This window comes from Solanum tuberosum, unplaced genomic scaffold (assembly GCF_000226075.1).
Source record: "Solanum tuberosum cultivar DM 1-3 516 R44 unplaced genomic scaffold, SolTub_3.0 scf00095, whole genome shotgun sequence".
Classification (NCBI taxonomy): domain Eukaryota; kingdom Viridiplantae; phylum Streptophyta; class Magnoliopsida; order Solanales; family Solanaceae; genus Solanum; species Solanum tuberosum.
In genome coordinates this window covers 168,147-195,548 of record NW_006239021.1, presented here as the reverse complement: position 1 = coordinate 195,548, position 27,402 = coordinate 168,147, and the positions used below count along the sequence as shown (strand labels likewise).

Here is a 27,402-nt window from a genome sequence, read left to right as displayed (position 1 = left end):
TATATGCGATAAAATAATACAACACAACCAATCAGTTGCAAATGAAGAGAAATTAATTGCTTACAATAATTTATTAATTAATTATTAGTGTAATTATTATTATGGTTGACAGTTGACTAGCAAATTCAGGGATTGATCTAATCCAATGGAATAGTATGAGATATGACTATATATGTTATATATCCACTAATTAATTAGTTTTGGTAGGTGGGAGCTAAAAGTCTGCCTTCTTTTTTCCCTCCAAAATTCAGATTAATTTAATGAGCATAATGTATACTTTTCTACTACCTAGTACAACTCATTTTATAAATATTGATAATTATTTGATAGGCAACCTTATTTGATATTTAAGAAGCAACAGACCGGCATAATATTTTCTTTTGATGAACTTTTGACGAATAATTGTGTATTTATTTTAAGTCTTTTTTTTCAACTCTCTATTTTCTTATTTTACAATGATGAATTGTCATAATTTATTTTGTAACAAACACGGATCATAATGACACAATAATAAGTGACATAACAGAGGAATATAATTAACCCACAGTTAAAGGTTTCTTTTTTCTTTTTATTTTAACTCCACCCCAATTCAACGCCCAGAAAAACTAAAATAAAATGAAATACAAATTAGAAGGGAAAAAAAAACTGTGAATATATATAACTTAAAAATTTCTTTTTAACAGAAAAAATATGAGTAAAAGTTATTAGATCATATCGAACTGGATATACATCATTGGTGGCTTAAAAGGAATACAAATAAAATCATTATCTGTTGGATTGTTTAGTCGAATTCGAGTTTGATATATTGCTTCTAAATCTAAAGTATCCCAACTATAACAGAAGATATTTAGTGATAATAAAGTTTTCTTTTAGTGGCAACTGAGTTAATGTTATTATATCAAGAGTCGTTAAAGTCTTTAGCAATATTCATATAAAATATTGATTATTATTGGAAATAATAGAGATATTTAGTTATGCTAGGTTGTTAGAGATGCTGAGCTGTCAATCAGCTATAGGCTGAAGTTAATTGTAGCTCTCATGTGTGTTAGTAGTGGACACCTCTATATAACTGATTGAGATGTAACAGAATTGATATATGAAAATTATCTTCACCTAAAATTTTCTCTCTCTCTAATGTTCTTTCTTCTTCATGTATGTTCATAGCTCGAGCTCAATTATCTGATCCTCTAAGCTTCAATTCACAAAGTTTACATGGTATCAGAGCAGCGATCTCTGTAGTAGATTGTTTTCCGCAAAGAAACTATCTCTTCTTCGTCTTAAGGTTCATCAATGGCTGAATTGACGGTAGCTACCCTTAGGCACAATCATCCTCTGTATTTGCATTCTTCAAATACACCTGGAGTTGCCTTAATTGCGATCAAACTTACAGGTCCCAAAAATTATGGACTCTGGAGTCGCTCAATGAAACAGGCACTGCTGGTGAAGAATAAGCTAGGTTTCGTAGATGAATCCTGCCTGAAGAGGAATTAGTTGGCCAATGGGAGAGATGCAACGTTGTAGTTTAGTCGTGGATAAGCAGCACAGTGGCACCTAATTTGTTGACCACAATTGTGTATGCATCGAATATGAAACGAGTGTGGGAGGATTTCAAAGAGAGATTTGACAAATCAAATCTCACCAGAGTTTACCAGATTTGGATAGAGGTAGCTAGCCTAAAACAAGGTAATGACTTTGTCACTGAGTACTATTCCAAAATGAAAGAGACTTGTGGGATGAGTTTGATGTATTAGTTCATTTTCCTTCATGTCATTGTACTGAAGCTAAGGCCTACACTGATATCCTACATCAACAGAGATTGTTGATGCTCTTAATGGGATTAAATGAAACATTTAGCCATGTAAGGAGTGATATCCTCCTCAAGGCAGAAGCACCTAGTGTGAATCAAGCTTATGCGACTGCAGTGCATGAAGAAAGCCAAAAATTGTTAGGTGTGGTGGAATCTGGTAAAGAACCATTCACTATGATGACAAGTAAAGGGCACAATTTCAATTCCAATGGAGGAAATAAATCCCTTATAGGAGCACCTTGTGAGACTTGTGGCTACGAAAATCATCTAACTGTGGATTGTTATAGATTGGTGGGATATCCGCCTGATTTCAAAAGCAAGAGAAAATCTACACAGTCGGGACCATATTACTCAGGCTCACATCAGGGAGGAGTAGGTGGATCTAGATCAGAAATTGCTAACAATGCAAGAATATAGAATTTTAAACCATTTGTGTACAATGCATCAGTTGAAAATCAAGGACATTCTCAATTTGAGTTAAGCAATGATGAGCTTGATCAGATGAAGAACCTCTTGCAAAACAAAGGACCAGCTGAGTGCAAGGCTAATATGGCAGGCAATGTCTCTTTTTTGCTCAACCTTATGTTCATCAATGAATTATCGATTCATGAGCAACTCATCACCACTTCCCGTAAAGAGGTGTTAAAGGATTTACAGCACCTAGAGGGACCCAACACAGTTCAGTTGCCAACAAGGAAGAAAGCAGAAGTAAAAAACACTGGAAACTCTGTCATTTTAGGAGGTTTGACAGTAAAAAATGTGTTACATGTGCCCGACTTCAAGTTCAATCTTTTATCAGTTGTCCAACTCACCAAGGATTTATCTTGCAGTGTTAGTTTTTTCCCTAATTTTTATGTGTTGCAGGGTCTTTACAGTGGCAGGGTGATTGAGATTGGTTTAAAGTGGTTATAGCTTTCAAAAACGATATAAGTTTAAACTTCTTAATTTACTCTAAATGATATTATTCATAATCATACAAAAATCTATATTTTATTTTTGATAAAAAATATTAATTTTATTTTTAAACTTTGTATCAGTCAAACGATTCATAAATTGAAATATATCTTCTTCTTTTTTGGCACAAGAAGACAAGAGGATCATAAATTACTATAATATATGGTTTTAAAAAACGATCGAAGTTTAAACTTCTTATTTACTCTAAATGATATTATTCATAACCATACAAATATCTAGAAAACAATGGCCTGTATCTGTTGAAGGATGAAATAAATGTAGTAGTTGGTACAACAATAAGAGACACCAATAAAGTTGACTTGTGGCATATCCGATTAGGTCATCCATCTCTTAAACCTATGGAGCACATTGGAGCACTCAAAGATCATTTCAATACTAAGGAGCACAACCATTGTCAGATATGTCCCATTTCTAAGCAAAGTAAATTAACTTTTCATGATAGCCTTAGTAAATCTAAGCATTGTTTTCAGCTAATACATGTTGATGTGTGGGGACCATATAAGACTCCTACCTATGACAAGAAACAATACTTTGTCACAATTGTTGATGACTATAGTAAATTTACTTGGATTTGTCTTATTCAATGTAAAACTGAAGTTTATACCTTTTTGAAAGATTATCTTGCTATGGTGCGTAATCAATTTGGTGTCAATGTGCAAGTTTTGAGGTCAGACAATGGTACCGAATTCTTTAATTTGAAATGCAACAATTTATTTTAATCTCTAGGAATAGTTCATCAAAGCTCTTGTGCATATACTCCACAGCAGAATGGGGATGTAAAGAGAAAGCATAGACACATTATGAACACTGCTATAGCTTTACGATTTCAAAGTGGGATGCCTATTCGATACTGGAGTCATTGTGTCAAAACAGCTACCTACTTGATCAATAAAATACTTAGCAAAGTGTTAGAAAGGAAATCACCACATGAGATGCTATATGGGGAGGCACATAGTCTGCATTATTTTAGAGCATTTGGTTGCTTGAGTTTTGCATTAGTATTGCCTAGAGTTGCTAAATTTGCCCCTATAGCAAAGAGGGCAGTCCTTATGGGATATTCTAAGACCTAAAAGGGTTACAAATTGCTGGACATGGAAAATAATTTATTTTTTATTTGCAGAGATGTCACCTTCATGGAGCACATTTGTCCCTTCAAGACAGATTCTACTGTTCCATTGGACATGTTGTCACCTATTCTAGAGGAACCTATAATGACTAAAGACTTCACTCTGCATGATCCTCTTGAGCCTGATGTACATCCAGCAGTTCCTACAATAAGGGACGATGCAGTTGATGTTGACACTACTGGTGGAGCAACTGAATTAATTAATACTGGTATAGATTAGATGGTTGGTGAAAGTCCAGTGACTACTTGTAATACAGATGCAACAATCATAACACCTGAAGGACCAAGAAGGACTGGTAGAGCTCACAGACCACCTTTATGTCATAAAGACTTTGTGGGGGTTAAGAAGAAGGTTAATGCAAGTTGCATGTATCCTATTGAAGACTATTTATTATACTTCAACATGAGTGCTATGTATCAAACCTATGTTGCTGTAGTATCACCTATTATGGACCATCTACTTCACAGAGGCCTCCACTAACCCACACTGGATTGAAGCAATGCAAGCTGAAGTTCAAGCCTTGGAACAAAACAAGACTTGGACCATAATGGATCTACCTTCCGGCAAGAAGGGAATTGGCTCTAATTGGTCTATAAAGTGAAACATAAGGCTAATGGTGACATAAAAAGGTATAATGCAAGATTAGTTGCTAAGGGCTATAATCAACAAGAAGGTTTGGACTATCATGAGACTTTTTCATCGGTGGCCAAGATGGTCACTTTGAGGACTGTCATAGGTGTTGCTGCTTCTCATAATTGGCCTTTATTCCAGATGGATGTTCACAATGCCTTTTTGCAAGAAGATATGACTGAAGAAGTCTACATGCAATTGCCTCAGGGATTCCAGAGGCAGGGGGAGAATAAAGTTTGCAAGCTTCTCAAGTCCTTATATGAACTTAAACAAGTTTCTAGGCAATGAAACCTCAAACTAACTGAGGCTCTAATGGAAGCAGGATTTACACAAAGTGCTTATGACCACTCACTATTCACAAAGAAGAGTGGGACTGAGATAACAATAGTTATAATCTATGTAGATAATAGACTCATCACGGGCAACAGTAGTAAATTGGTTGAAGAAGTCAAAATTGCACTACACAACAGTTTCAACATGAAAGATCTTGGAGATCTCAAGTTTTTCTTGGCATTAAAGTGTTGACATCCAAGTCAGGGATACTGCTCACACAGAGAAAATATGCCTTGGAACTCATCTTAGAAACTGGTCTGAGTGGTGCCAAGCCAGTTGCTACACCCTTAGAGGCCAATATGAAACTCACAACAGTTGAATATGATGAATACACTGGAAAAACAGATGATCAGGTGCTTCGAGATGTAAATAGGTATCAAAGATTGATTGGTAGGTTGATCTATTTGACAACCACAAGGCCTAATATAAATGTTGTTATGCAATTGCTTTCTCAATTTATGCAGAAGCCTAAGGTTTCACACTGGGAGATGACTTTAAGGTTGGTGAGGTATATTAAAGAAAGTCCAGGACAAGGAATACTTCTAAGTAGTATACCTAGCACACAGTTGCAAGCCTTTTGTGATTCAGACTGGGCAGCATGCCCCAATACAAGGAGGTTAGTAACTGGTTATGTACTAAAGCTGGGAAACTCACTCATATCCTGGAAATAAAAAAAAACACAGTAAGTAGAAGCTCTGCAGAAGCTGAGTACAGGAGTATGACATCAGTTGTATTTGAAATTGTGTGGCTGACAGGGTTGTTAAAAGAAACTAAGCATTTGTATTGACACACCTATCAAGTTGCATTGTGATAACAAAGCAGCAATTCAAATTAGTGTTAATCCTATTTTCCATGAGAGGACTGAGCATATTGAGATAGATTGTCATTATGTGAAGGAGAAGATCAAAGATGGATTAGTTCATGCAAAACACATTAGCACATAGGAACAACTTGCAGACTTACTCACAAAGGGACTGGGAGCTGCACAACATCATCTACTACTGGACAAGCTTGGAGTGTTAGATGTGTACACAAATTCCAGCTTGAGGGGGGAGTAATGGAAAGAATAGAGATAGTTAGTTACGCTAGGTTGTTAGAGATGCTGAGTTGTCAATCAGCTATAGGCTTGAAGTTAATTGTAGCTCTCGTGTGTGTTAGTAGTGGACACCTCTATATAACTGATTGAGATGTAACATAAATGATATATGAAAATTATCTTCACCTAAAATTCTCCCTCTCTAATGTTCTTTCTTCTTCATAGCTTGAGGTCAGTTATCTGATCCTCTAAGTTTCAATTCACAAAGTTTACAATTATAAATACTCATATTTAGTAGTAACATTAAATATAATATAGCAACAATTTATGTAATTGCCACAATTTTTTAAATTTGTTATAGTGTCAGTAACTGCAGTAATAGTTCATTCAAGAAATCATGAGCCTAACCAAGTGATTGGTACTGATGGCAACATGTTAGCTGCTCTTAGTTTTTTGAATGACACAATTCTAAATAATTTTCAAGCATAAATATTTGCTTTGATAAAATTTCAAACAAGACACCCACTGATAGAACAATTATCACTTTTTTTTGCTTTTTGGGGGGTCAAAATTTTTTACTTTAATGGAAACTAATGAAATTTGTGGAAATAAGTACTCCCTATTCCTCAAATTATTTGTCCATTTACAAGCTTTAGAAAAAAAAAATTCTCTATTTTATCTAGTAGTAAATGTTTTTTAATACTATAAATTCTTTAATAAGATAAAATACTTAATAAATAAAAAACATATTTTAAGACATAAATAAAAATAAAATATTAAAACTATCTCCTAATTAATGCTTTATTAAGAAGCATATAAAAGAGAAATACGACAAATAATTTTGTAACTAATTTTCGTTCGATGGAATTATTAGGTGTTAGATTGGAATTTTGGTCATACAAAATGGTAGAAGAAATGTCAAATTAAAGAATGAGACGACTTTGCATTAAACAACGTAATTAAGTAGCAAACTTGTCTAATTAGGACAAGGATAAGGACTGAAGTCATCTAATTATGATGAAAATCTTCATATCTGTACTAATCATGTACTTACGCGACATATTAAAGAATAATCCCTTCTAAATTGGATTTTAAAAAAAATATTAATTAAGTCTTCTTGGAGACTTTTGCCTGTGGCGGGAAATTAGGGGTTGAATTACAATGGGGAACATTAAACAAATCTAGGTAATGATTTATTAGCACCTAGCTAGCTAGTGTAGTAGTGTTTAATTATTATATCAATGATTAATCTGTTATCCTTATCTATGTTATCTGCTAAATTAATTAAATCATATTTGGGTACTTGATAATAAGTAAGCGTCACGTGTTGCATTATCGACTTAATACATATACTAGGCAAGTATTTGTTATCCATTATATTGTATTGTTAGTTTAAATATATTGTTTGTTTTGATTATTATTTAAATTTATTGTATGATATTGTTTGAATTCATTACTTGGTAATAACAAAATTTCTCATTTTGTATGACGATCGATCTGATGTGATTATGTTATCACCTTAGTATTTTCTTTTTGTTTTGTTTTGTTTTTATTTATTCGTTAATAGTTTTATTTTATCTTTTACCCTATATGTAGCATTATCTTGTATTCTACTCTCTTTTTTTATATGTTTATCATTCAAATTATAGATGTATGACATTAATATATGTAACGATAGAGAATGATACAATCTAATCAAATATTGTATTCATTAAAATAATATAGTATGATACAATACAACACAATATATATAATATAATACAATACATTATGAAACAATAAAAACAACTGTCCAAACAAAGTGCAAGTATTCTTCGATTATAATTAATTCTTTGACACCTGTCTGATCTTCTTCTGGCCCCTCTCTGCTAACTAATTAGAGATCTTCTATCTAAATGATAATTTTTCTAGTTAAAGTTGTTAGTTTGTCCCTTAATTGTGTAGTGATTAAAGCATAAACTTGCTTTTTATTGTGTTTCTTCAAAAACAAAAATAAAAATAATTGAATATGTTTTTGTAAAAAAAATAATAAATTACTTCTCTATCTCTTCAATCACCATAAACTATTTTCGATAAAACCCTGACTCAATACCATACCACCCCTTCGAACACCATAAGTATGCATATACATTGATTTGCTAAGTGTAAAATGTTTTGAATGGTTTATTATGTTTTGCACTCTTAATATATGTCTTTTAGTAATTGATGTCGTGTTCTGTTTTTGTTTTTTTAATGTTAACCTCTTTAATTTTTTTTAGAAAACAATAAAATAATTTTTTTTTAAAAAACATTCAAGATGATAAAATTAGAATACAAATAATTTAACTAAAAAAAATATGCTCAAATCTAATCTAACTAGTTAGTTATCGTCTTTTGTCATCAATAAAAAATAACGAATTAAAAGTTAAAAGTGTACTTTGAATCCATCTTAGGTGTAAAATTATATATTTCTAGTTATATAACTGTGAGTATTCTTCATCAAAATTACTTAGCTATGTTTCTAATATAAAAAAAAGAATTTTCGCAAATAACCTCTACATGTTTCATAACTATAATTTGCATATTTACGGATTGTAGCTACAGTTTAAGCTGCCTCATTTGTATAGTTTGCAGGTTTCTATAATTCACGTGTATGTTTGTATAATTGAATGATTTTTGTATAAACTCGAAATAACGAATTTATACAAACACAAACATCTGAACTTTAAATAGCTATACAAATTATATTATACAAAGTTACATTATACAAAAGTTATACAAATTATATTATACAAACTTGAAATCCTAGCCCACATAATTATAACTGAATATTGATCGCGAGTAGTAATTAACTAAAACTATAGTCATGATAACTAATTAACTAATAGATGTTTGCTTAACCATGTAATTTTCCCTATAAATAAAAAATCACAAAATTTTATCTTTAATAACACAAGAATCTATACTTGGGCTTGGGCTTTTGAAGCCCAGTATACTTGGGTCTTGGGCCAATGCTAGTTCAATTCCGCTGCTAATAATAGGTCTTGCGCGCACGACGGCACAAGTAACATGAATGATCAAAAGAAAAGTAGGGGTGTACAAAACCGAACCGTAAATCGAATCAAATCGCAAATCGAGTCAAACCAAGAAAAAAACTTGACTAGTGGTTGGTTTGACTTGGTTTGGTATTGAAAAAACAAACTCGACTATATTTGGGTTGGTTTGGTTTTAACTAAAAAACCAACCCGAGACCAAACCAACTCGACATTATATATATATTTTAAAATTTTATTTTATACATAAAAATATTTACTTTGATATAATTTTTAAATATTTCTTATACTTTTTCATAGTTTTTATCTTTTAATATATTATTTCAAGTTTGAAACTTAGAATTCTAAATGGTTCAATAAATATTATAGTCCACATATGTTTGTAATTATAATAAAGCTTAAATCAAAATCAATTTTTTTTCCCGAAATATTGCAATTTATTCATCTTCCATCAAAAAGTACATGTTGATCTGTAGGAGGTTACAATCAGTGAATTACTCCTCCCTAGCATGAAGGATACCAAGATCCTGTATGAGATGAAATAAATACAAAAGACAGTTTAGACAATGGCTTTCTAAGTACAAAGCCTGCGTGCAAAAAGTTATAAGTCTAAACATCCCAAGGTCCATCATGGAGGATCCCAGATTAAATCTTGCTTCTTCTTCTTAGATAGTTGTATTTTGGTAGGACTAAAGAAATATTTGAAGTACAAGTAAATTATATGTTTGTATGAATACTTTACTGGAAAAACTCGAAAATCCGTAAAATCCGAGGTTGAAAAACCCGAGTTTTATTGGTTTGGTTTGATTTATAGATTTAACTATCCGACACAAATAGTTTGATTTGATATTTGAAAAACCCGAACCAACCCGGTCATGTACACCCCTAGTCAAAAGTTACAAAAATATACAACTACTCTGTTGTTCAAGTTTAATACATCTAAATACATTCTTTTTTGAATTGTTTCATATTATGACTATTTTTTTTTAACAATACATAAATATCTTAAATACGTTCTTCGTTCACTTTTATTTGTCAAGATTAAACTTTGCAGGTCTCTTGATAAATAATAATTGATATGAATATTTTATCATAACTATTCATATTAAATGATGTTTAATTTTAAATCTTGAAATTAATTTAAGAAAAAGGTAAAACCTAGAAAAAATGCATTTCTTTTGAAATGATAAAAGTTACAAATAAAATTAAAATATATTTTTAATATTATAAACAAATAAAAATGAACAACGAGTACTCTGAATACGTGTATTTTGTAGAATGTTGATCTAATCAGCAATTCAAAACCTCGTGAAGTAGCTAGCTAGCTGTCTCTTGCGTGCTTACCTCGACTTCTAAGTAACGCCATCCTCTTTAGGAATTTATATAACTTTGGAAGTAGCGATAATGTAGAAAAAATTTATTTCTCAAAGTAACAATTAGAGCTGTCAAAAAGGGCCGGCCCAGTTCCACCCGGTCCATGCCTCACGGGCCAAGGAATTTGAAGGGCTAGGGCGGGCTGACCCTTCATTCGGAAGGGCATGCAAATGCTCAACCCAACCCAACCCTAGAAGGGCCAAGGGCTGGGGCGGGCTAGCCCTTCCTTTTTTTTCTTTTCAAACTTATAATTCTATAACATCAAGAAAATGAGAAGATTTTCAAATCAAATATGGCAAATAATTGTGTTTTTTTAATAACACCAACAAAAAGTCTAGTGTAATTAGCATGTATCTCACATGCGTATACCAGATACGCGAGCGAGATAAGAGAGTGACAAGCAAGATTGGAAGGAGGCGAGGACATGATATTTCTCTATGCATCCTAGATACATGCAAATCTACTTGGATAGAGTCTATCTTGAATAAATTAACCTAATTTTGAGTCCATATATTCCGAGATACATGTATCTGGACGACGTACCAAAATCTAGTAAGATTCATAATATTACAACATATCGTGTATTTAAATAATTAGATTATATACTAGTGAGATTATTGTAAGTTACCCTTAAATAAAAAGTTTTGGCCCATGGACCGACCCTGGTCCCGCTCCGATCAAGCCTCAAGGGCTTATATGGGTTGGGCTTATAAGCCCTAGAGTTAAAGGGGCTTGAAAAATCCTATCCCAACCCTACCCAAATAACAGATTGGATTTGGCTGGCCCCATGGGCTAAACCCATTTTGACAGCTCTAGTAACAATATATGTATCCTCTAATGTTTTAATACACCAATAACTTTGAAAATATATTTAAACTATTAAATTACACTTAAAAAGTTTACCCCTCCACGGCAGTCTCATAATAGTTGTCATATATATTAATTTGATCATTTTTAAACCTAATTAATACGAGTAAATTTGATTTAATATTTTTGAACTAAACTTAGATACGAAAAATCAAGTATTACAAGTTGCAATCCTTCTAATGCTAATATTAATATAGTAAACAAATATGTCTTAAAATATTGATCAAAGTTCAAATAATTTAACTCTGGAAAATAAAATATAACAAGTATTTTGGTATGAAAAGAGTAATTATGTTTAAGACCATTTGTAATAAGCGCGAATCAAATGTTGAAACAAAATACTCCGTCTGCTCCATCTTGTTTGGCAATATTTTCTTATAACTAGGTAGTTCTTTTGGAAAGAATAGTGCATTTTTATATTTTTTTCTTAATAAGAAACTTTAAAGTCATACATGTATAATAATAACATGTACTAAATCACAATTTTAAAATCAACATTTTCCTTTTAAAATTTCTTACTAAATCAAACTAGGACAAACAACAATGTGGATGGAGTAAACAATAGTATTATGTAATAATTAATCGGTCAAACATATATAAAATAGGAAAATTTCAACTATTAGCGTATACAACTTAAATCCTAATTAGCTAAAATCTAAGGATGGATAGGGTACAACTGTACAAGTATGACGTATAATGTATATATATGATGATGCCTCGGTTTTTCTTCTATTCAATACATATACATATATACCCCCACACGATCTTATCTTTAATGTTCAAACACTCAAAAAAACAACAACTTTTACATCATATATAAATATATAAACAATGTACATTTGTACATGTATATATGTACCTGTATTGAAGTCCAACTAATTCAAATTCACGTCAGGTAGGATATTTTCAAAGATAACAACTTTTTACCCAAAAAAAGAAAATTCATATCCAAAATTTGAACTCGAGATCTCAATTTCATCGATTACACCAAACCTCATATATCAATATATAAACAATGTACATTTGTCGGCTTTGATCGACAGCTATTTATGACAGAAAAAAATTCTAATAAAAATGTGTTGAAGCTTATCATGGATATATGCATGCATGGCTTAACTAATTTCCTGCCCTTTGTTATAAGACAAAATCTGACTCAAAATAGCTAGGTTTCATATATAATTAATGAGTCTTTAATCATAATCTGTTAAAAAAAATGGTAGGAAATTAAGAACGTCGTGACAAAACATATATAGTAGTGTTGTATGTCATGTATTCGAAGATTTAATTAATGTGCACCGTTTCCATAGAAACAAACAAATTTTAAGCTTCACTCAGCAACTAGCAAAATCATGGACACATGTCTAGGACTCCATCCCCTTTATCTATGAGTAACCGTCTACAATTTATATAAACATGTCTAGCTAGCTAGTCCTTAATTCCAACAATTAATTAATGTCTTAAAAAATGTCCACTTTCACAACCTTTATTCTTCTTCTCTTAGCCATTGTTGTTGTTTCTAATAATGTTAACAATGTCACTACTAGCAACCAAGATCTTATAATTAACAATAAGGTGGTGAGGGTGTTAAGTGCCATGAAATGGGCTAAGGGTACTCTAAAAGGACAATTACTTAATAAAGAGGCAGAGGACCAAAGCTATAATGAATGTGTGAAGCTTTATGAAGAGACTGAGCCAAGGCTAGCAAGGTTAGTTGTGTTTGGTGGTGATCATCACAAGTATAATTACAGCCATGATGATGCTCTTACTTGGTTAAGTGCAGCATTAGCAAGTCATAGGAGTTGTTTAGATGGCTTAAAAGAGAAAGGCTTAGCTACTTTTATAAGTAGAAATGAAGAAGCTCAAAACTTGACTTTGTTGCTTAAGGATGCATTGTTTCATTATCGACAACTAACGACTCTCTCAAGAACGGGTGAGTCTTACCATTTTACTGCAACTCTTATCGGTGACAAAATTAGCTCGAAACAATGGATGATAGAATTTTAACCTATATACATTAATTAATAGTATGACGTAATGTTTATTGTGGTCGTACTCCCTTCGTTCTAAAATATTTGTCATGTTTCACCTTTCAAGAGACTATTTAATTAATTTTTAAAGTAAACTTAATATTTTAAATATTCGAAAACTATAAGTTGCAATTTTTCTCATATTCTATTGGTGGAAAATTATATCTTAAAATGTTGATCAAACTTTATATAGTTTGACTCTTGATAGGTGAAAACGTGACAAATTTTTTGGGACTAATAAAGTATGATTTAAGCTGATGTGAAAAGATATTTACCTTATTTTATAAGTTACTATTGATTTTATTTGCAATTTTCGTTTTGAATAATTTAAGTGTATATGTATGGAAAATTAAAAATTGCACTAGTGGTTTTTCTTTCCCCTTTTAATGGTCCTTTTGGGTGGGTCCACATTTGCTTTATTTAATATTTTATTATAACTTTTATAAATCGATACAGTAAATTTTCATACTATTTGGTTGTCTAAATCATGATTACATACATATAATTGTTCGAAAACGTAAGAGTAGTAACTAAATTGGAAAATAAGGAAAGTTACATACGACTTTGAGAAATGAAATACAACCAGGAATCGTTTCGGGACTAGCTATCTCGAGATTTTAGGGGATTATAATATGAGAATTAATAGTGACAAGTTTATTTTATTTATATATTTTTGGGATGATGTTTGGTTCATTGTAAAATAATAATAATGAAATCTCTGGGTATAATATAAAACATGTGTTTTGTTTATAAATTGGGACAAAAATTTTATTTCAATTTTGGCCTAGTCATGATGGAGTCGCCTTAGGCAAAGGGGTGGTCCGGTATACATGCTTCATTGAAAAATGATGTGGTTTACAAAAGTTAAATAGTAGTACTAGCTATTATGAATGTATATTTGGTGACAGGGGCACAATTAATACCAATGAACTCCAATGAAGAAGACAAGGGGCTTTTGGCATCATGGAATGCAGCAACATCCAAACCTGATATAGTAGTTGCACTAGATGGTTCTGGCAATTACAAGACCATCAACGACGCTGTGGCTGCGCTCTCTAGTATGACACGACCAGAAAGAACAGTTGTGTATGTCAAATCTGGTACATACCGCGAAAATGTTGAAATTGGAAGGGGACTTAATAACTTGATGTTCGTTGGTGATGGCATTGACAAAACTATCGTTACTGGTTATAAAAATGTCCCAGATGGAGCTTCCACCTTGGGCTCAGCTACATTTGGTAAGTCCCACTTATACTAGAATTTAATTTATTCTGTTTATATAACAATGATGTTCGAGCCAGTTTGTATTTGTTGTTTCTCACTAGTAACTTTCTCATGAACCACAACTTTAGTCATATATAATGTCATTTTTATTATAGGCGTATCTGCTGATGGATTTTGGGCCAGAGACGTGACATTTGAGAACACAGCAGGACCAAACAAGCATCAAGCAGTGGCACTAAGAGTAGGCTCAGATCTCTCGATTTTCTATCGTTGCAGCTTTAAAGGTTACCAAGACACGCTCTTAGTACACTCTCTAAGACAATTTTATCGCGATTGTCACGTATATGGCACCATCGACTTCATATTTGGTGATGCATCTGCCGTTTTTCAAAATTGTGACATTTTTGTTAAGAGACCAATGGATTACCAATCCAACATGATAACAGCACAAGGGAGGGATGACTCAAATGAGAATACAGGGATTGTTATACTAAATTCGCGAGTTTCTTCATCTTCGGAGTTCACTGCTGTTAAAGATAGTTTCAAGAATTACCTAGGCAGACCGTGGAAAAAGTATTCAAGGACAGTGTTTATTAAGACGGATTTGGATGGATTGATTGATCCAAAAGGGTGGAAAGAATGGAGTGGTGATTTTGCACTTTCGACATTATATTATGCAGAGTATATGAATACAGGGAGTGGAGCTAATACTGGAAACAGAGTAAATTGGCCTGGTTTTCATGTGTTACGTGATGCCAATGAAGCAAGCCCATTTACAGTTACAAATTTCATACAAGGTGAATCTTGGATCCCAGCAAGTGGAGTACCATATTGGGCTGGCATATGATATGTTATTTGTCAAGACACTCAACAATGTGGAGGGTATTAAATTGGGAAATGTGCATGTTACTACTAAAGTTGTATTTGTAGAAATTATGGTCGTCTAGTAGAGTGTATAAAAATAGTAGAGTAGATACGAATAGGTGTACTAATAAAAATAAGAAGTATGGCATAATTTCTTGAAATAATGTTTGGTTATAAAATATCCTCCACAAATATGGATAAAAGAACGTGAAAAAGATTTTGATGGACAATTATGTTTTTGACCATGCTAATGCATCCGCATTAAAATTCTATGCATTACTAATACTGTAAATTTCCATGTATTAGTTATACATATCTTAATACCAAATAGAGTATATAACTAATGTATACCTAAATTGAAAAAGTGTACTAAACTGTACTAGTAATACACCAACTAAATAGCTAAGTATATACAACTCTTTTGTTCTTTATGTGGAAATAGTTTTCTTTGAACATTTTGAATAATACACAAAGCCAAGCCATTCAACATTTTGAATATGAGTCATCATCCCTATTACTTGAGCCATTCAACATTTTGAATAATACACAAAGTATATATATGTTTGAAATTATGTACTATTTTTTAATTCAACAACTTAAATATTGCATAATAAATAATATCAGCATAACTAATGCAAACATTACTAATATAAATATTAGTACACCTTATTCAATGTTATTCTAATACACCTTATCAAATGATTAGTAATTTACGTACTCTCAAAATTAGGCAAAAGAAGATTGTATCCTCTGAGTGGTACAACTACAAGTATCATATCCTATATATTTCCAAACAGTTTTGTATAATATTTTTAGTTGTTCTACGTGATTTGTATATTTTTATAAGTTAAAAAATTATTTAATTTTAACAAATTTATATATTTTACGATTTTTGCATTTTTAAAAAACAAATAGAATGACTTGTAGCCCCTCTAAATCAAGTACTACTACATTTTAGATAGATTTAACTTGATATATGATTATGATGGTAATGTCCATTATTGACTTTACACACTTCTTAAGAAATTATAAATAGAAGGGTAATTTACTATATCACCCTTTGAATATAATAAATACAATGTCTTGAAAAATGTTATAGGAAAATAACTATAATTAATGATAAGGGTAAATTATGAACTAAGTGTAAAATTATCCATTGATTTCATAAAGTAGACGAATATTGTTGGACATCCCAAAATAGTATAGTGGACACCTATTGTTGGACATATGGAGTATCATGTGTTAAGAAATCTTTTTTTTTCACATTCATCAAATAAATTGAAATGGATGGGGTAATAAATTACTTAACTCTATTCTTTTTTAAGAGAAGAAATGAAGTGACGTGATTCTTAAAAGTTGACTCTCTAATTATATTGCACAATTTGTTTTCAGAAAAGTGATAATATAAAAGAATTTTGGTATATTATTAAATAGTAGTAATATCGAACATTAATACTTAAATGTTTTATGGGAAAATTATGCGGTTAAACAAATTATACTACTTAATTATTCATCATAGCTATAGTTTGCTATAATTACCACTCACGACTAACATTATACATTAATTACGCGGGCAGACTTCGAGTTTATATAATTAGCCACATTTGTATATGTATAATTCGCCAGAATATACAAATACATGTGTATAATATACAATTATCTAACCTATATACTTATACTATTCACCTTTCTCCCACTCTTTGCCCCCTCTCTCTCCCAGTCTCGCTCACCTCTCTCCTCCATATAACATGTAACTACAAATTGTAATTATCAAACTATAGTTATGGAGAGTAATTAGGATATTTTTGAGTGGCTATATGTGAAAGTTCCCATGTTTTAATTACCTTTATAAGGAAAATTAAAACAATTTGTTGGAAAATCATTATTGCACGTAGGAGGATATAAAAGTTTTTTAGTACGTAATATATATTTGTTTTTAGCGGTCCATAATGTAGCATTTTTCTTCTTTTTTAAAATTATTTTTTAGAGTTTATTTATTAGTCCTTTTTTCCGCTGGAAAACCCTAAACTGAAAAACCTCTCTTGCTATTTTCCTCTCCCTTGCAAGAAAACACTCATAACCATTTTCAAAGGTCAGCTTTATCCAGCTTCAAAGATTCAACCAATTTAATCCATAGTTTTTATTAAATTTTATTTCATTTTTTTATATGTATATTGGGATGATTAATAATGATTTTGTACTTTGTAGAGTTATTGAAAGAATCCATGGCAGGAGGATCAGAAGTGGTTGAAGCTGCTTTATCTTGTGCTAAATGTAGCAAGCCTGCTCATCTTCAGTATGTATCCACTCTTTGTAATTTTTGTATGAGTTTTAAGTGTTTCTGCAAAGTGATAGTTTGTAATTTCCTTTGTTGAATTTGAATATTTGGAGACAAATAAATGTTTTCAAATATTCAACTGTGTTTGAGCTTATGCGAATTGCATATTTGTGTGTAGGATTTAAGACTTAAAGAGATAATTTTTTGAGGGTTAGGTGGATTTTTCAAGGGGTTAAGATGAAAGAGGTGTTCTAATTCTAGTAGGTAGAAAATAGTAGTAGTATTTTTAGTTTTATGAATTGAAGATGGAATGGAGTGATTGTCATTAGCTAATACATCCGAATACAAATGATCTTTCTCGTAACCTGGGGATTTCTGTGTCCTTTATGTAGCAGTGATAGGCTAAATTCATTCCTTTCAGTTTGGAGTGTAGGTCTATTATTGGCAAAGGTAGTACGATGCAATATCAAGTCCCGAGTTTGAAATCCTAGCTGGTGAAGCAAGTTTAGTATCTAGTGGTGCTGATAAAAGAAAGTCTAGTATCTAAGTGGTAAAGATGAGGGCAGGCCCATTATCCTTTGGGTTTCTGAAGCTGGAACCAGGGGATTTCTCGATTATAAAAAAAATAGTATAGGTTCTATTGTGGTTTAAAGCTGTATGGTTGACGATGCTGATGATGTCTGGATGTAATAGAGTATTTTCTTTAAGGATATCATCAGCTTGCTTTTCGGGACCTTCATTAATTATCCTTGAACTTTGAAGTTCAATGCATCCAACAACTGGTTGCAATTGCGATGTGTGATCTTTTAGCTATTGTAGTTTGCAATTGCGGTGTGTGATCTTTTAGCTGTTGTAGTTGTACTGCCTATAATTGATTTTTTAGTGCTGTTACTTTCAGGGAAGAGTTTCTGCCTGTGATATCTCTGTTAAATTATTTTATCTTTTATTTGAAGGTGTCCTAAGTGCGTGGAGTTAAAGCTTCCTCGTGAAGGTGCTGCTTTCTGGTTTGTAGCTTTGACCATTCTTTTTCTGAGCTATCTTCTCCAGTTTTCATCATCTAACTAAAGCTTAAATTTGGGATTACTGATGTGTATCGTTTATAACTTTATATCATAACTGAAACCGTCCATCTGTGGGAATCAAGCTATTCTTTTTTTTAGCAGTTTGTACATGGTATGTATTAGTTTGGTATAACTGTTGTGATGTAAGAGAGGGATAAGGGTGTACTCACTGCTTGTTAAAGATTTGTATGTGAATAACCCGTGCTCCTCCATGCTATGTTTGCAGAACCTTTTGTAATAGGTCTATTGTCTATTATCATATTAGAAAGCTGGACTCCCTATCTGCATTAGTTGTTCAATGTCAAAAACTCAGGTTTCAATAGTGGAACTGAAACAACGAGAAGACATTAGAAGAATATTACATTCTAGCTACTAAACAAAATGTTTGGAGAACTGCAACCTCCTGTCTGATAGATCAAATCTAAGTGGATTTGGAAAGTTATAACTGCTGTAAATGTGAACTGAATAAAAAAATGAATGGCTAATGGGACGAGAATCTCTTCCTATGACAATAGTTAGATCTTTATTTTCTCTGGCCATTAGTCTAATACCTTGATTTTGATGCAAGTTGCTTCTTGTCAGCACGCAGGATTGTTTCAAGGCATCTTGGAGTTCTCACAAGTCTGTCCATTTGAAGGCAAAATTATCGTCTCTGGCAACTGAAACTCCAGGTGAACAAAATGCAGCCTCACCTAGTGATGGTTGGCTATATTGCTTGAGGAAAGGACAGGCTCGAACACCAAAAATTCCGCATTTTGACTGGACTGGGTATGTTGGATATGGTTCTTTATCTTCGACCTTTGCTGATGTAATATGTACATACCTCACAACCTTGTTTTGGATTTCCATGGTTCCTCTCCAATTAGAAAAGTTAGAACTATGCATTTATTCGGTAATGGACTACTTTCTAATTTGATCCTATCATGTCTTGCATAAAACTTGGAACTCTCCCGGTCAGATTTTAGTTGGTCCCAAAATATCTAACTCTGTGAATGATAGTAAGACACTGTTTTGGCATCGGTGAATGGTCCTTAGAATGCATTTCTCACTGACATTTATTTCCAGCTACAGTTTCTTTGAACTGTCCTGCTCTCAATGTAGAATTAGTAAAGGTCCTGACAAGTTCTTGGTGAAAATAAAACTGGCTAGCAGAGTCTATTTTGGAGTCGTGTGTTCCTTCTTCTCCTTTACTTGTTTGGATCCTTGTTCTTTGCTGTCCTTAACCTCACCGGATTATGGAATGCATTTCTCATCGATATTTATGTCCAGCTACAGTTTGTTAGAATTGGCGTACTATGGGATGGAGAATTACTAAAGGGGCTTTGCAAGTTTGTGATGTTACTAGGGTGGCAAAATTAGGCCATCCCAACATTTGGCGGGTTGGGCTTATTTTCATGAAGTGCCAATCTTGGCACAACCCATGTCTCCATCTAAAAGTTGGGATGATTTGGACTAACAGCCTGTTTGGATTGGCTTATTTTAAGTGCTTTTAAGCAGAAATAGCTTTTAAGCACTTTTGGAGTGTTTGGGTAAATTAAAAGTGCTATAAGCACATGATTTTAAGCTAAAATGATAAAAATACTAAAGCCAATCCAAACAGGCTCTAAATATGTAGCCCAAATTGACCCATAAGAAAATTTGTCAAAATATTTTAATTTTTTCGAAACTTAATATATATATATATATATATATTATTATTTTTTTGATATGTTAAAATATAGCCATAATAAAGAAAGAAAAGTTTTAGTAGTTTTGTTGGTGGTTAAACAAATAACTTAAAGCTTGTTTAGAGTTGGTCCTGTTGGGCTATTATTTAGCCCATCTCGGCCAAAAAACCTTTGGGTGGGTTAATGACCTCCCCCCCATTTCGATTGCAAATTCAACTCAACTTTCCATTTGACACCCTTAGATGAAACTAAAACAGGCTAGCAAAGTCTATTTTGAGTTTGTGTGTTCCTCTTCCTCCTTTACTTGTTTGGATGCTTGTTTTGATTCCTATATTTCTCTATATTAGTGGAATATTTTTTAATTATCTCATGCTCAACTTATGCAAACTGTATTTTTGTTACCAAAACATGCTGTTATGAACCTGAAGTGGTTGTCCAAACAGCTATATGCATTAGTTGTGAAGAGTAAATAAACTTATGAGTTGTCTGTATTTTCTGAATGATTCCCTTCAGAATAAAAAAAAAACCAGAACGAATTATTTTCAGTGATGTTGGAGTGAATGTGAAGATTGTTTAATTCTCAGCTGTCTGTTTATGCCAAAGTATTCACCACCTTGTGTCATCTAAAGGAATTTCTTTTCAAGTACAACACAATTATCCATCTTCATCTTCTAAGAGTTTGATATCAAAGATGAGAAGTTTTCTTCTTCCCATCTGTCCCAGCCTTGGTGGACAAAGTTACTTGGTACTGTTGTTGGTGGGAGGGGACAGGTATCATGTGGAGTCGAGGTGCATGCAAGCTGACCCCGACACGAAGGTTATAAAAAAAGAGAGAAGTTTTCTAGGTTTTTGTTTTTGTTTTGTTTTAAGGTTTAAGGCTCTGATAGCTGAAGTAAGATAAGTCACCGGGCGCTTTAGTTTCTTAGTTCAGTCCAAAAATTATTAAGCTTTACCTAGCTTACTAGACTACACTCTTCTGTTATAGAACACTAAGAAGTTTGTTTCCTTCTCGTCTTTTGCTCCTTTTGAACATAGTTTTTTGCTAGGCGCTTGCTTCAAGGATGACAGAATCACTCTCCCTATTTTTTTCTTTATCTTTCCTCTCTTATTTTATGGAAGTTGCTGTTTGCATTTGTTTGTTGTCCAAAACCTAAGGTGCTTACGTTTTTCAGGACGCTGAGGCCCTATCCAATATCAGAAAAGCGTGTTGTACCTGCTCACATTGATCTACCTGATTGGGCAAATGATGTAAGTCATCTTAGCTGATTTCTGCATATTTCAAGTGTTAGTCTCCGTTTAATATACACACACTCAAACTTTATACATACACATGCACACACAAGTTGTGTTTTGCCCCGTCTCTTATGGAGCTGGATACCAAGAATGTTGACAGTTGCTTCAATTAATTTGCTTATCATTAGGAGCTTAGGTGCCTAATATTGCACATTTTTCTCATTCTGATTATCAATTATATATGTTCTTTATTTTTGTTTGTTTCTGTTATTTTTGTAGGGTATCCCAAAAATTGAACCCAGTAGTGATTTGCAGCATGTTGTTGAGGTACTAATTATGTCGAGTTAGTAATGATTTGCAGTTACATTAGATCTCTTTGTAGTAACAAACAAGGTTTTTGCTCACCACCTGCTTCTTTTCTCTTTAAATGTTCTGAAGATCAAAACTCCAGAGCTGATTGAGAGAATGAGAGAAACTTGCCGAGTAAGTATTGTCACTTTATGTCTCTTGATTATGTTCTACCAACAAATTATCTTATATTAGTCTTCCAAAAGAATCATTGTTGTCAGTTAATGAAGCATAGACATTTACATTTGATCCACCCTTTATTAGATACCATGTACTTCGACAACACCAATATTGCAGGACAGTTAACGGGGTGTGGAGTTGATATGAACCAATTCTTGGAGAGTTCATTCCACTCTTTAGAGTATTGATGTGGCCTAGGAAACTTAAGGGACTTTTGGAAGATGTGTTGACATTTATGACTCCAACCAAAAGGGGATGAAAATGACGAAGAAAGGAATTATGCAAATGGAGAATGGAGTGGAAGCAGATTGTCAAGAATATACTCCTATATTATGCTCTGTAATATTTGGTAATATATGCAATTGCTTCCTGGCAAGACTTTTGTGGGAGATCCGAGTGAGATTGAAAGCCTAGAAACGTATGAGTTCACATTTTATTTTTAGAGATCAGACAGAAACCAAGTTAGGAGGACTTGTGTATGATGTTACAACTTACAACTAGGGGTTAGTTTCAATCTGATGTGTGAATTTTGAAAGATCAATCAATAACTAGAATCAAGGTCTTGAATGTATCTCTGGGACTACTGCCAGGTGCCGTTTCCTTCCTGTAATGCTTTTTAGATAGTACATTTTACTTGGTTTTATTAGCACCTAAGTTTCTGGAAAAGATATTTTTTCCATCATCTATTGTCAAGTCAACAACACTGAATCACCCATCACTTATTATCTAATCAACAGCACTCAATTCAATGACATCCCAAGCGAAAAAGGAGTTGTTACCTTCTCTGCATTAGTGTGCAATGACCTTTATGCTAGCTAAGCACAGCTGTAGACTTGAACTGATAGTCGTCCAACCTAAGGGGACACCACATACACCAGCCTCATTTGCCAAGTTCTCGGGTTTCATTGAATGTACTTGTCCTATTATCCTCAACTGGGCTGGGGACTTGGTCAATTAATCAAAAGAGATGAAAGGGTGGTTAGTGTTCCTAGGTTATAAAGTTTTCATTCCCTGCAGCTTTGGCGAAGAACCGTGGTATAAGCATGTTCACTTGGTTCTTCATCAGTATTTTAGATTCTGTGAGATTTCTTCTAATGCATTATCTTTAAGAATCCAATTCGATATCAGAAATAGGGATTTCTACAATATTTGTGTACTATACAGTCAGTTTAATGATTCTAAAGTACCTGGTTGAGAGATGGTAAGGGGATAAATATTGGTCATTCTTTGCTTCTTCAGCTTCATTGTTTTTTGTTTGTTTGAAGTTATTGTTTATTCACATTCATATACCTTCAGATAGGAAGGGAGGTTTTGGATGCAGCTGCTCGTATTATTAGACCTGGCGTGACTACTGATGAAATTGATGCAGTGGTCCATGAGGTTACTGTTGCTGCTGGTATGTTGATAAAACTATTATTATTAATCGATTCTCATGCTTGCATATTTTAGTTGGGTTCATTTCCACTTACCAACATGTTACATTTAATGTTTTTAGTTTATGTTGATATGTTCAAAACGTTAGAAGCACTTTAATCAAGTTATGTTAAAGCAAAATCCCTTAGTTCTTTTCAACTAGTGTTATCAAAAGCAAAAAGCTCAAAGGTTCGTTGGGGCTTTAGGCGCAAATAAAGCGCAAGTCTTAATGCTAAAAGGCACAAAGGAAGAAAAAACAAATATATATTATATATATATATATGTACAATCTAAGACTAATAATTATAATTAGGATTGACAAAATATATGAACAAAGAATTTGATAAAGTGAAATATCAATTATGTCGTGTCGCCTCTTCAGAAGAGGCTCATCGGCAAGGAAATGTATGCCTTAGAACCTTGATGACAAGACTAAAGCGTACATTAAGCGAGGTGAAGCTCTCAATACATTTTCAGCCTCACTTCGGGGCTTAAGTGCGCCTTTGACAACACTGCTTTCAACTTACGCATATTCACTTTAATCACATACATTATGTATGATACACGGATGATACTGGTCTTTATACTTTGTACAAGATGTTCTCTTTGTTCCCCAGTTGAGAACCTATGTGATCTAAGTTATTGGTTCCATAAAACTTATTACTTTCCCTTTTCTTTCAGTATGATGCTCTGCTAAGATAGGTTGGTATATCATCCTAGCCAAAGTTTGTTGGCTTCATATTATATCGATGAAAGCTCACAGGAAGTCCTGTTCTTAGGGATATTGCTATATATGGGATCACTTAGTCTTCTAATATGTGGATCTGGTGCTTTAACTCCTTTTTTGGTTGCATGTGTAGGTGGATATCCGTCTCCCCTAAATTATCATTTTTTCCCCAAGTCATGCTGCACGTAGGTACTTTACCTTGCAAATGTTCTTTATGCACTGTGTAGGCAGGTCCTAGAAATTACTAAAAGATGGAAATCTGTCTGCCTGTTGCAGGTCGGTCAATGAAGTGATCTGCCATGGGATTCCAGATGCAAGGTAAGTCTTTACATTCAGCTATGAGACTAGTCTTATTTGTTCATTCAGATTAGGTCTAGTACCCCCTTTGTTTTTTAGTGAGGGGGAAGGAAGTTACTGCTCTTACCAAGTTTACACTTTTTGAGAGCTTAATAATATGCTCAATTACCGATGAATCTAGACAGTCTTTTGTCAATTTTCAGTTGTGTTTGCTCTTTCCTTGGCGCATTTTACTGTGTTATATGTGCTTACTGTATGTATTGTTCTGATAAGAATTTGTTTTGTGCTGTATGTCATTTGGTTGCTCTTTATCTCAGGAAATTGGAGGATGGTGATATTGTGAATGTTGATGTTACTGTATATTACAAAGGGGCTCATGGTAAGAACCAATTTTCATGTTGATCTATAGGTAGTGTTACTTTTTGCAGAATTGATGTTTAACTAGTGCACTGCTGATTATGCAGGCGATCTGAATGAAACCTTCTTTGTGGGTAATGTTGATGAAGCATCTCAACGGTTAGTCCAGTGCACATATGAGTGTTTGGAGAAAGCAATAGCAATTGGTAGGTTGTGTTTTACTGTATGTTAGCTTTGGATACTTTATGTACATAGATTTCACTGTTCTAAGAACCTCATACTTTATGGGTTTATGACTAGCTAATGATTAATTGATAATAGTAAAACAACATACACATGAGACAACTATTTCAAGTGAGGTTTAGGAATAACAAATTTCTGTTTACTATCACAAGATGAATATGTCTAAATCTTCTATTATGTTTCAACACTATTCCGAAGCTTTTGCATGTTTAAGTTGCATAACTATAGAGGTTCCTCCGCTAAATCAATATACAACTCTAAATAGAATGATCAAACCCTTCAAAAATCAAATGGGCAAATCATTGAAGAGTAAACGGATGACTTAAAAATTGGCAATACAATACACCACACCACATATTCACAATTAGATAATTGGACTTATAGACTACAGTGTTAAGCAATTAAACTTTTAGAGGGTTGGGTTTGGATGTTTTTCTAAGAAATGGGCTTTAAAAGTGCTACAATACATATGTTAACTTTCTCAAAAAAAAAAAAAGTGCTACAATACATGTGAAATAAGTAGAGACTAAAATCAAATTAATAATTAAAAGGTACAAATATTTGTAACTATTTATGAATAACTAATATCATATATATATAAAAATCATTACAAAATTAGTTTATATAATTTATTGGTTGGTTTGGTTATTTTTTAGTAGAACCAAAGCCAAACCAAATATTGTCAGCTTTTAAAATTCTAAACGAAACCAAATATCAGTTTGGTTTGTTTTTACACCAAACTGTGAACACCTCCTACTTCTTAGAAGGCATGTCCAGTTGCTTGTATAAACAAATACAGTATGACTCGTCAATTTGACTCGTTAAATATGTTTTCTTTGCTATTTGGCCTGTGGTTCTCTTTGCGCCAGTCTATGCCAGCTTTTACCTTTTTACTTGCATTTTTCTGTATATATTTACTTGGTAGTGAAAAATGGTCTTGCTGAGAAGTGTCTTTTCAATATGTTATTGAAGAGTTAAGGAAGTGAAGTTCAGTAAATAAGTAAAGCTAGCAATTTTGATCTAAACTTTAGGTGTCAGTTTTTAATTGTGCCATTTCATTGCAGTTAAGCCTGGGGTACGGTTTCGGGAAATTGGAGAGGTCATCAACCGACACGCTTCTATGTCTGGATTATCGGTGGTAAGATAAAACAAAAAATAGATTGCCTAACTACCCCATCAAGTGGACCAGTGATGCTCAGTTTTTGTTGGAAGTTGACATGTTTTGCATGTTCTCGTTTTCTTGCAAACTTGGGTGACAGGTGAAGTCATATTGTGGTCATGGCATTGGAGAGCTTTTCCACTGTGCACCAAATATTCCGCATTATTCAAGTATCCTCAACAATGTCTTTAAGATTTTATGGTTTATCAAAAAAAAATCTTTTTAACATTTAAACCTACGTGTTAGGTCGAGCAGTGAAATGTGAATGCATCACATATTTCAAGCAATATCTAGCACTATAGAAACAGCAGTATTGATTTAACATAATATTTTCGGTTATGGTACAGTTTAGTACCTCTAGGATTGTGGCGATCTCTGTGTAAATGTGGCTTTACTTCTGTCAATCATCCTTTGGTTACCTTAGCCTGATCAGGAAATAAAGCAGTTGGTGTGATGAAAGCCGGCCAAACTTTTACAATTGAACCAATGATTAATGCTGGTAAGTTCTTCAGTTCTGAATTCATTATGTACTATTCAATATAAAATCTCTTTCCCCTGTGTTGATTAATTCTATTTCAGGAGTTTGGCGTGATCGGATGTGGCCTGATGGATGGACTGCTGTGACAGCAGATGGAAAACGAAGTGCTCAGTTTGAACACACTCTCCTGGTATTATTTTATTATACATCCTTTTTGGCATCTGAATGATTAATGGAAGCTCTTTGTTGCATGCTGTCTCAGATTGAATTGAGATACTTGTCTTGATGAATTGATCTTGTTGCAACTGAACACAATATTTAACTAGAGAAAACTGTCTCATCTATTTTCCCGTTGCAAAGAAAATTTTGCTCGATGATTGATGTGTTTCTGGTGATGGATAATTTGTAGGTCACAGAGACTGGAGTTGAAGTACTGACAGGACGCCTCCCGACATCTCCCAAGGTGTTCCCTTGGTTGAGTTCTTGATTTGTCTTTTGCATTCTTTTGCCAGTCAAAAAAAAGTTTCAAGTTGGTCTGTTTGTGTAACACATGTATTTTTTTAATTGATGAATTTCTGAAATTTTGGTCTCAAACTATATGAACAAATGAGTTTTTTACCGACTCAGGTGCTATATTTAAAGCTGATGCCTTTTGGTTATCTGAT

At 33.1% G+C, this 27,402-nt stretch overlaps 2 protein-coding genes across 2 annotated transcripts; both read left to right on the top strand.

Moving 5' to 3' along the window:
* Positions 1–12,645: 12,645 nt before the first annotated feature.
* LOC102582069 (probable pectinesterase/pectinesterase inhibitor 36) lies at positions 12,646–15,279 on the top strand. Its single transcript, XM_006347936.1, has 3 exons — positions 12,646–13,111; positions 14,117–14,446; positions 14,588–15,279. The coding sequence occupies exons 1-3, from the start codon at positions 12,646–12,648 to the stop codon at positions 15,277–15,279; spliced, it is 1,488 nt and encodes a 495-aa protein (XP_006347998.1).
* Positions 15,280–17,277: 1,998 nt separating this feature from the next.
* LOC102603509 (methionine aminopeptidase 1A) lies at positions 17,278–27,396 on the top strand. The gene is made up of 17 exons (XM_006347824.2): positions 17,278–17,388; positions 17,505–17,592; positions 18,528–18,578; positions 19,218–19,403; positions 21,475–21,550; positions 21,815–21,862; positions 21,974–22,018; positions 23,360–23,459; positions 24,337–24,388; positions 24,480–24,521; positions 24,818–24,879; positions 24,965–25,063; positions 26,165–26,238; positions 26,360–26,429; positions 26,693–26,758; positions 26,839–26,927; positions 27,147–27,396. Exons 2-17 carry the CDS (start codon positions 17,522–17,524, stop codon positions 27,222–27,224), a joined length of 1,209 nt encoding a protein of 402 aa, XP_006347886.1. The 5' UTR covers positions 17,278–17,388; positions 17,505–17,521; the 3' UTR covers positions 27,225–27,396.
* The last annotated feature ends 6 nt before the right edge of the window (positions 27,397–27,402 follow it).